This window comes from Cataglyphis hispanica, chromosome 2 (genome assembly GCF_021464435.1).
Source record: "Cataglyphis hispanica isolate Lineage 1 chromosome 2, ULB_Chis1_1.0, whole genome shotgun sequence".
NCBI lineage: Eukaryota > Metazoa > Arthropoda > Insecta > Hymenoptera > Formicidae > Cataglyphis > Cataglyphis hispanica.
In genome coordinates this window covers 6,421,008-6,431,587 of record NC_065955.1, presented here as the reverse complement: position 1 = coordinate 6,431,587, position 10,580 = coordinate 6,421,008, and the positions used below count along the sequence as shown (strand labels likewise).

The 10,580-nt window shown below is 26.4% G+C and overlaps 3 protein-coding genes across 5 annotated transcripts; all 3 read left to right on the top strand.

Moving 5' to 3' along the window:
- The first annotated feature begins 475 nt into the window (after positions 1-475).
- Positions 476-3,385, top strand: LOC126858956 (uncharacterized). 2 transcript variants are annotated; one of them, XM_050609728.1, is made up of 8 exons: positions 476-606; positions 744-890; positions 1,037-1,244; positions 1,610-1,842; positions 1,941-2,121; positions 2,231-2,428; positions 2,558-2,823; positions 2,895-3,385. In XM_050609728.1, the coding sequence occupies exons 1-8, from the start codon at positions 604-606 to the stop codon at positions 3,072-3,074; spliced, it is 1,416 nt and encodes a 471-aa protein (XP_050465685.1). In that variant the 5' UTR covers positions 476-603; the 3' UTR covers positions 3,075-3,385. The 2 variants fall into 2 exon arrangements, with proteins under 2 accessions (XP_050465685.1, XP_050465684.1); XM_050609727.1 differs by having other exon boundaries at positions 1,322-1,842.
- A 408-nt stretch (positions 3,386-3,793) lies between these two features.
- LOC126858959 (uncharacterized) lies at positions 3,794-6,806 on the top strand. 2 transcript variants are annotated; one of them, XM_050609736.1, is made up of 8 exons: positions 3,794-4,018; positions 4,165-4,314; positions 4,465-4,672; positions 5,044-5,276; positions 5,370-5,556; positions 5,676-5,873; positions 6,000-6,253; positions 6,327-6,806. In XM_050609736.1, the coding sequence occupies exons 1-8, from the start codon at positions 4,016-4,018 to the stop codon at positions 6,486-6,488; spliced, it is 1,395 nt and encodes a 464-aa protein (XP_050465693.1). In that variant the 5' UTR covers positions 3,794-4,015; the 3' UTR covers positions 6,489-6,806. The 2 variants fall into 2 exon arrangements, with proteins under 2 accessions (XP_050465693.1, XP_050465692.1); XM_050609735.1 differs by having other exon boundaries at positions 4,750-5,276.
- A 3,128-nt stretch (positions 6,807-9,934) lies between these two features.
- Positions 9,935-10,580, top strand: LOC126856973 (uncharacterized). Its single transcript, XM_050606028.1, has 3 exons — positions 9,935-9,959; positions 10,110-10,270; positions 10,431-10,580. The coding sequence occupies exons 1-3, from the start codon at positions 9,935-9,937 to the stop codon at positions 10,578-10,580; spliced, it is 336 nt and encodes a 111-aa protein (XP_050461985.1).

Sequence of the window (10,580 nt, the reverse complement as noted above, 5' to 3'; positions counted from 1 at the left end):
TATAAAGCTTAGCTTCCAATTTAATTCTAAAATCCGATGCAATCTCTTCTTCTCTTTTTTATTATGCGAAAATATTTTGTGTTTGCATATAAAAAGCTTAGCTTTCAAATCTATTATTAATTCCAAAATCCGACACAATTTTTCCTTCTTTCTTTTACTTGACAGAAAAAAAAATAACAATTGTGACAATATCTATCTAAAAAAATAACTATCGCGCAAATTTCTTATCATTCACAATACTGCAAAAATTATTCTTTTTTATATTTGATCAATATTTTACAAACATATAATGGTTTTATATCTATAATTATTACACATATATTAACTATTTAATAAATAAACTCAATAATTTGTCATAAGTCACGTCATTGGATAAGATATTGATTGTTTTTCTTTTATAATCTTGATGTTATTGTGTAAAAATAAATAAATATTATATTGACATTAAAGCTTAATCACTCAGTATTCAGTGTAACACAAATAGCGCTGTTACCTCGAATAAAGATGAAATTTCGACATTTATAATCCAATAAAATATTACGAAAAGCTGAAGAAAGTTAAATATCATTAAAAGATAAAGAAAGTTAAATATCATTAACAATAATGGTGCGTATTTGTGTATATTATATATGCGTATATTATATAAATAATAAACTATAATAAATGATAAACAATATAATAAATATTATTTTAAAATTTACAAAAGATAGGGAGCGATACTGATCTATTGTGTACAATTTTAGGATACATCCACCATAAATTATACATTCACGTCAACCAATATTTTAATGGGATTGAAAACTTTGGACGTACATTATACACAAAATTGTATAAATATTGGAGATCTAATTTTAAAATCTTTTATGTCTAACCCAAATTTCATTGGCCAGGTAACACGTTTTATAACAAAATTTGTTTCGTTCTTACAAATATGTTTACACAATACAGATATTAATTAATTAACAATATAAAATTTTATATACTTATTAAACAAAAGACTTAATATTAGTAAGTAATAAAAAATATTGTCTCGCAGGTAGATGCGGAGACAGAAGAAGCAAATACATTTCAAGAAATGAGAGAGAAGAGCGTGAAATGTGCATTATGGATGAAAAGATCGGGTATTCTACCCAATGATGTAATAATGGTATGCACAAACAATCAATTAGACGCTTATGTACCGTTTCTGGCGGCTTTATACATCGGTGCTGTTGTTAGTCCATTGGATCAGTATTTTGTCGAAGGTAAATTATTTGTCTCCGCTTAATTTTCATACTATTTATTTATTTACTAATAATTTAATTTAATTTATTATTTATAGACAATTTAAGTTATTTTTTGGAACAAGTTAAACCAGCTATGCTCTTCATCGATGAGAAATTTTATATGACTGCTTTTCATTCTAAGAATCAATTAAAATTTTTCAGAAACATACCATACCCAAAAATCATAGTTTTTCCCGATAAAAATATAGATTTATTAAGTAGAAATAAATCCTTACTAACTCTGGAAACAATTCTCAATTATAACTACAATCTGACCGAAACTGAACTTTACTCTTGTGCAAATGTAACAGATATGACAATTGCGATGATATTATTTACTTCAGGCACAACTGATTTTCCCAAATGTATAAAAATCTCTCATGCAGCTTTCATGGCTCCATCAGATCAGCACGCACCTCATATGCTTAAAAATGATATTGCGTTATTATTCGAATCCTTGTGTTTTATCAATGGCATATTCATAACTATTCAGGCTATTCTTCTACAAGTAACAATAATCAGGATTAAGTCACAGTTTGATGCAGGAATAACATGTAAAATAATAGAAAAGTACAAGGTATTGATATTTAAATTTTTCTTTAAATATGTATAGAATATAAAATATTTACATAATATACGTATAATATAAAATATGAAATATTTTTTTTATCTTAGGTAACGTGGATGTTTCTTGAAACAAGTATGTGCAATCAATTAATTAAGACTTGCGAGATTGGAAAACATGATGTCTCCTCTTTAAAAAGAGTTATATTCAGCGGTTCAACAGTCAATTCAGATATAATTCATATTGGCTTGAAAGCATTGCTTTCTGATGCTTCTATCTTTCAAGCATATAGTATGTTTATATATACAATTATAATGAAAAACTGATATAATATCTAATAGCAATATGATATTTAATAACAATGTAACATTTAATATCAATGAGTCTGATATTATTTTAGGTCTGACTGAAACAGGCATCATTGCTTATCAGCGACATTTAGGGAAACCCGGATCAAGTGGTCATGTGAGTCCAAATGTTCAATTAAAGATCTCTTTAAAAATTTTAGATCAAGAAAGGGCAGAAGGTCCAAACGTCTTAGGTGAAATTTGTTGCATGTCACCTTATATGATAGATGAAAAGCTTTACGAATTTAATAGTTAGTTATATTTTCATTTAATTAATAATTTTTAATTATGACATTATATTATATAACTTACACTTAGCTTTAAGCTAAGTAGTGTGATAAAATACATTGTGTATAAAAAGTTTATATGGATTTGTACAGAAAAATATGTTTCAACATGGATCAGAACCGGAGATTTTGGTTATTACGATGAAGATCACGAAATATTCGTCCTCGAGCGAATCGACCAATGTTTCTCATTGTCATTGAGCAAATCAACCAATGAAGCATATCTAATTTTATCAACTATAATTGAAAGAATATTACAAAGGCATAAGGCGGTGTTTGAAGTCGCTGTAACCTTTATACAAGGCTCTGATAAAGATAAATACCCAATAGCGTTTGTTGCGCTGATGTTTGGACAAGAGGTTTGAATAATTCGCTTCTCATCAAATCAACTAGCATTATTTGCAAAAAGATTTACATTATTATCTTGTAGGTGACAGAAATGGAATTGAAACAGTTTGTGATAACAAATTTGGATTGCTACAATATGCTTCGAAATGTGATATTTCTTCCTCATTTACCGCATTTGTCTAATGGAAAAATTAATCGCAAGTTACTTTATGATATAGCGCGTTCTGATATATTTTGGAAGAGATATGTACTTGATAATTAATCTGTCAACAAAGTATTATAACTTAAGATTTGTCTGTAGCAAAAAGATAGCCGGAAAGATAAATACAAAATTATAAAACATTCGAACATTATTACTTAAATATGTAAGCCAAGATGCATGTATCAAATTATACGATAATATGATATATTTTAACACTTTCAATAAAAAATGTAATGCATGTGTATTAAATTTTATAATTAGCGTAAAATACTTTTCATTGAAAATAAAAATTTTATATTTTATAAAATATTGCACAATGTGTAATTCCAAACAAACTTGATTGATGCAGCCTTGAAACAATTTAAAATAAGAAAATTATACTTAACACAGAAAATTGATAAATTTTATATTATATTCCTACATCAACAATTAAGCGTTCTTATATGTGCAGTTGAATATTGCCTACAATAAATTTCGTTCAGTACTTTATGATACCTTAAATTTAAATCTTTTCAATCCGTAAAAGTGTTATGTTAAAATCAGCAAAAACTAATTTAAAAGTATTTAAAAAATTCTAAAAAAAGAATGGATCATTCTCTTTTTATGGTTTATCGATATTTTCACGAGCATGTGGCAATTTTACATTTATAATTATATATATATACATATATATATATATATATAATGTATATGTATATGTATGTATATATGTATATACATATTATGTATTTAATAAACTCTCAACTTTATTTTGTCATAAGTCTAACTCGCGTCTCTGAGTAAGATATTGATCGTTTTTCTTCTATAACCTTGAGATTATTTCGTAAAAATAGATAAATATTACGCTGACATTATAGCTTATTGTCAGACACGCAGTATTCATTGTAACACAAATAGTGCTATTACTTTGGATAGAAATAAATTGAGAATAAAATTTCAACATTTTTAATTCAATAATATAATTACGAAAAGCTGAAGAAAGAGTTAATATCATTGGCAATATGGTGAGTATACCATGAGTGAATGTACGTGCGTATGTTATATAAATAATAAATGATATAATCATAACGATAAATCATGAACAATGTAATAAAAATTACTTTATAAAGTCTATAAAAATGATAGCGTTACTAATCGTGTATAATTTTAGGAAACTTCTAGGAAAAAAAATGATACATTTTATATAAAAAACAATATTTTAATAGGACAGGAAACTTTGAATCTAGATGAAAAAAATTGTATAAATATTGGGGAACTAATTTTAAAATCCTTCGAGTCTAACTCGAATTTTATTGGCCAGGTAACACGTTTTAGTAACTAAACTTGTTCGCTTTTTATAGATATGCCTGTACACAATACATATATTTATTCATTAACAATGTAAAATTACATAAATTTATTAAACGAAAAGTGTAATATTATTATATAATAAAACAATATTTTCTCGCAGGTGAATGCCATAACGAAAGAAGTAAATACGTTTGAAGACATGAGAGGGAAGAGTGTGAAATGTGCATTATGGATGCAAAAATTGGGTGTTCAACCCAATGATGTAATAATGATATGCACAAACAATCATTTAGACGCTTATGTACCGTTTCTGGCGGCTTTATACATCGGTGCTATTGTTAGTCCATTGGATCAGTATTTTGCCGAAGGTAAATTATTTGTCTCCGCTTAATTTTCATACTATTTATTTATTTACTAATAAATTAATTTAATTTATTATTTATAGACAATTTAAGTTATTTTTTGGAACAAGTTAAGCCAGTTATGCTCTTTATTGATGAAAAGTTTTATGAGATAGCTTATCGTTCCGCGAATCAATTAAATCTTCTTAAAAACATACCAAACCCAACAATCATTGCTTTTCATGAAATTAAAAATAAAGATTTATTAAATAAATATAATAATTTATCAACTCTAGAAAAAATTATTAATGACTACTACGATATAATAAGTGTTAAACATTTTTCCTGTGCAAAAGTGGTAAATATGAAGTCAACTGCGATGATATTGTTTACTTCAGGCACAACTGCTTTTCCCGAACTTGTAAAAATTCCTCATTTAGCTTTCATGGCTCCATCAGATCAACAAGCACCCAATATGCTTAAAAATGATATCGCTCTGTTGTTCGAATCCTTGTGTTTTATCAATGGCATATTCATAACTATTCAGGCTATTCTTCTACAAGTAACAATAATCAGGATTAAAATACAGTTTGATGCAGAAGTAGCATGTATCCTAATAGAAAAATTCAAGGTATTGTATGAATATTTAAATTCTTTTTTTAAATATATATAGAATACAAAATGTTTACATAATATAAAAAATATAAAATATTTTTTATCTTAGGTAACATGGGCGTTTCTTGAAACTAGTATGTGCTACCATTTAATTAACGATAAGTCTTATGATCGTAAAAAATATGATGTGTCCTCTCTAAGGACAATTGTATTCACCGGTTCGACAATCCAGTCATACAAAGTTCACGAAGAACTTAAAGCGTGGCTACCTAAGACTTCTATTCTTCAAGCATACAGTATGTATACTGTTGCTTATTGTTGTTACAATTCTAATTAAAAGCTGATATATATATATAATATTTAGTACATAATAATGATATAATATTTAACATCAATGAATCTTATGTTATTTCAGGTTTGACTGAAACAGGCATCATCGCTTATCAGCGAGAATCAGGGAAAATCGAATCCAGTGGTTATGTGAGTGCTGATGTTCAATTAAAGTTCATCTCTTTAAACTCTCCAGATCAATTATTAGGTCCAAACATGTATGGTGAGATTTGCTGCATTTCTCCTTACATGATGGGAGGTCAAGAACTTGACGATTTTTCTAGTTAGTTACAATTTTTCTTAATTAATAATATTTAATTAAGATTATATATTATATGACCTATACATTTCAAGTTATTGATAATGAAAAAAGAAAAATTGTGTAAAAATTTTATACCAATTTATACAGATTCGAACAAGTTACTCATTTCAATCTGGTTCAAAACCGGAGATATCGGTTATTACGATGAAGATGGCAATATATATATCATCGAGCGAATAAAGTATTTTCTTGAGGTGAAAAATAATCAATTGTCACCAACAATATTCGAAAATATATTATATAATTATCCAGAGGTGTTTGAAGCCGTTATAATATATGTACCGAGCCATAATAATGATAAATATGTAATAGCGTTTGTTACAAAGATGTCTGGAATAGAGGTTAAAATAATTCGCTTTTTATAAAGTCAATTAGCATTACTTGTACAAAAAGATTTATGTTATTATGTTGTAGGTGACAGAAATGGAACTGAAACAACTTGTGACAAAAGATTCTAGCAACAATGAGCTTCGGAATGTGATATTCCTTCCTTATCTGCCACGCTTTTCTAATGGAAAAATTAATCGCAAGTTACTTTATAAAATGGCCCGTAACATATTTTATGAAAGTACATAATTTCTGATTAATCTGTCAACAGAGCATTATAACTTATGATCTATCTACAGCAACAAAATAATCTGACAATTACAAAGACAAATACAAAATTATAAAACATGTTCAAATCATTATTTAAATACATGAATCAAGATGTAATATTAAATTATATAATAAAATAATTGTACAATAATTATACAATAATGCAATTTAGCAGTTTTAATAAAAAGATATGTATGTACTAAAGTTTATAATTAACGTAAAATATTTCTTATCAAAAATAAAAAATTTAATATTTTATACAATGTTGTGTAGACATAAGCAAATTTGATTGAAATCTTGGAGCGAAATGAAAAAATTATACGTAATGTAAAAATTTTATATTAGATTCCAATGTCAAAAATTATGCAATCTTATATGTAAAGTAGCAATGTATAACAAATTTTATTTAATAAAACTTTATGATATTTTAAATATATTTTTTTATCCATTAAAGTATTAAAATCAGCAGAAAATATCAACAATTTCTAAGTAATTTTGAAAAAATAATTATTTTTGTTCTGAGAAATTTTCGTAACTATGCAAAATACAAAATCTCAAAGAATTATTTTCATTATTTTGTATAAATGATATTTCGCTTATAATGATTCAATTTTAAAATTATTAGCTAAAAGATTTGATGCAAAAATCTTTTTCTTTTCTATTCGGCAAAAAAGAAATTAGTATTTGATATATTACAGCATTATATTTATGTTAATTATATATCACATGTATTATGATTTCTTTTTATTTTTACAAAGCTGTCGCGAATCTACATAACGATTTTCTCAGGGCAAAATAATTCTGCTTTTTTTCTACTCTTGATGTCATAAAATAACAACAAACAGTTGTTATAATATATATATGTATATAAAATAGTTTTATATATGTACAAGTACTGTAATAAACATAAATTACATAAAGTAATAAAAAGTGTAATATTAAAAGATTTAACAAATAATATGCTCAGATTAGAATGTATTCACCCGTTAGATGTATTAATTTCAAAAACCAATTAAATTTAAATATACAATTTTATGCAACAATTAAATTTAAATATAATTTAATCTTAATCGTTGCATAAAGACACGACTTTTTAAACCATAATTAATACTTAGTTACATTAATTAGTTACATTAATTTTGATTTAAAAAATTGTGATTTTATACAATGATTAAGTGTTAATTAAATAAATAATACGATTAATTTTATATCGATTAACAATTAATATCATTAATCGCGATTACATATGTGATGTTTGATTAATTTCAAAGATTATATTCACAATTATTATACACCCACATATATTATTTATTTAATAGTAGCTCTTAGATCCTCAATTTTGTCTTAATCTGATTAATCTGATTTCCGTATAATATTGATCAATTTTCTTCTATATTCTTGAGGTTATTTCGTAAAAATAAACAAGTATTATATCTATACATTAAAGCTTAGTCACGCAGTGTGTTTAATAACACAAGTAGCGCTATTATCTTGGAAGTAAAGTGAGGTAAAGTGAAATTAAAGTCTAAATTTTCAACACTTTGTATCCAATAAAATACTAAAGTGAGAAGAAAGATTTAATATCATTGGCAATATGGTGCGTATTTGTGTGCGTACATTATATCAAATATGCATAATAAACGATAATAAATGATAAATGCTGTAATAAAAATTACTTTATAGAATTGCCGAAAAAAAGAACCTTAATCATCTATTGGGTATAATTTTAGGCCGCATCTAACTTTAGTTATACATTTTGTATAAGAGACAATATTATAATAGGATCAAAAACTTTAGATTTAGATGAAAGAACACAAAATTGTACAAATATTGGGGATTTTATTTTAAAATCCTTTACGTCTAACCTGGATTTTGTTGGCCAGGTAATACATTTTACAAAACATCTTCATTTCTTCCTAAAAATATATGTATATAACACATACATACAATACAAATATCTATTAATTAACAATATAATATTATATAAACTTATTAAACAAAAGATAATATTGTTAACAAAAAATATTTTTTTGTAGGTGGATGCGGAAGAACGGAAGAAGAAAATACATTTGAAGACATGAGAGAAAGAAGCGTGAAATGTGCATCATGGATGCAAGAATTGGGTATTCAATCCAATGATGTAATAATGATATGCACAAACAATCAATTAAATGTTTATATACCTTTTCTGGCGGCTTTATATATCGGCGCTGTTGTTAGTCCGTTGGATCATTATATTTTCGAAGGTATATTATATTTTTCTCCACATAATAATTTTTACACTTTATTTTCATAATCGAGTATTTATTAATAATTTAATTTATCATTCATAGAGAATATTAGTTACTTTTTGGAGCAAGTTAGGCCGGCTATGATCTTTATCGACGAAAAGTTTTGTATGACAGTTAAGTACTATACGAAACAGTTAAAAATTCTCAAAGGCATAAACATGCCAAAATATATCATACTTTTTTCGGTTAAAAATAAAAATACAATAATTGAAGATGATATAGTAAATTTGCAAGAAGTTCTTGACTACTGCAGTAATGTTGGCATTGAAACTTTTTCTTGTGCAAAAGTGATAAATGTGAAGTCAACTGCGATAAAATTGTTTGTACTACAGGCTCAAATGCTTTTCTCGTACCTGTACAAGTTCCTCACTTAGCTTTCATGGCTCCATCAGATCAGCACGCACCTCATATGCGTAAAAATGATATCGCTATATTGTTCGAATTCTTATGTTTTATCAATGGCATATTTATAACTATTCAGGCTATTCTTTTGCACGTAAAAATAATCAGAATTAAATCGCACTTCGAATCAAATTTAACGTGTGAAATGATACAAAAGTATAAGGTATCGATTATAGATATTTCAATTTTTCTTTGAATATGTATAGAAAATATTTGTATATGTATATAAAATATTTAAGTAATATATAAAATATGAAATATGAATATTTATTTATTTTAGGTAACGTGGGCATTTCTTGAAACTAGTATGTGCCATCAATTAATTAAGTATAGTCATTTTGAAAAATATTATGATCTTTCTTCTTTAAAGAAAGTGATATTCAGCGGTTCAGCAGATTATTCATACAAAATTCATGAAGATCTCCAATCATTGCTACCTCAAGCTGCTATTCTTCAAGCGTACAGTATATATTTACATCTGTTTCAATTATAATGAGAAAGGCTCATATAATATTTAATAGCGATATAACATTTAACCTCAATGAATCTTGTGTTATTTCAGGTCTTACTAAAACAGGCATCATAGCTTATCAGCGAAAACCAGGAAAAATCAGATCCAGTGGTTATGTGAATGCAAATGTTCAATTAAAGATCATCAATATACACCCTTTAAATCCACAAAAATTAGGTCCAGGAGAATATGGTGAGATTTGCTGCATTTCTCCCTATATGATGAAAAATCAAGATCTTCTTGATGGTTAGTTACATTTTCTTTTATTATATTAATTAATATTTAATTATGATTGTATATTATATGGCCTACATATTTTAAGTTATTAACGAAAAAAAAAACAATGTGTATAAAAAAGTTAAACAGATTTGTATATAGAGGTATTTTGCTTTTTAGGCTGGCTCAAAACCGGAGATTTGGGTTATTATGATCAAGATGGCGATATTTTTGTCGACAAGCGAATAAATCAAGTCCTCAAATACCAAAGTGAAGAAGAAATTTCTTCAAAAGAGTTCGAAGCAGTATTATATGATCATAGGGCAGTATTTGAAGCCTCTGTAATTTTTATATATGACCAAGATGATAATAAATATACAATAGCGTTTATTAGAAGCATACCTAAATCAGAGGTTTCAATAATTCCTTTTTTATAAAGTGAAATTTTCTTATAAAATCAAACATTATTTATATTAAAAACATTACATTATTATCTCATAGGTGACAGAAGAGGAACTGAAACAACACGTGATCGAAAAATTGGGTTTCAACAATCAGCTTCAGCGTGTGATATTTCTTTTGCGTTTGCCGCGATTTACTAATGGAAAAATCAAGTTACTTTATAATATAGCGCGTTCTGATATGTTCTAG

What these genes read in the sequence shown, in the direction of transcription:
- LOC126858956 (XM_050609727.1), top strand. An exon ending in AAATAATAGAAAAGTACAAG is followed by an intron (nt 1,843 to 1,940) that starts GTATTGATATTT and finishes TTTTTATCTTAG; the next exon opens with GTAACGTGGATGTTTCTTGA. An exon ending in TTCTATCTTTCAAGCATATA is followed by an intron (nt 2,122 to 2,230) that starts GTATGTTTATAT and finishes ATATTATTTTAG; the next exon opens with GTCTGACTGAAACAGGCATC.
- LOC126858959 (XM_050609735.1), top strand. An exon ending in GGATCAGTATTTTGCCGAAG is followed by an intron (nt 4,673 to 4,749) that starts GTAAATTATTTG and finishes TATTATTTATAG; the next exon opens with ACAATTTAAGTTATTTTTTG. An exon ending in AGAACTTGACGATTTTTCTA is followed by an intron (nt 5,874 to 5,999) that starts GTTAGTTACAAT and finishes CAATTTATACAG; the next exon opens with ATTCGAACAAGTTACTCATT.
- LOC126856973 (XM_050606028.1), top strand. Translation starts at nt 9,935, where the DNA reads ATGAAAAATCAAGATCTTCTTGATG. An exon ending in AAATCAAGATCTTCTTGATG is followed by an intron (nt 9,960 to 10,109) that starts GTTAGTTACATT and finishes TTTGCTTTTTAG; the next exon opens with GCTGGCTCAAAACCGGAGAT. An exon ending in GGGCAGTATTTGAAGCCTCT is followed by an intron (nt 10,271 to 10,430) that starts GTAATTTTTATA and finishes ATTATCTCATAG; the next exon opens with GTGACAGAAGAGGAACTGAA.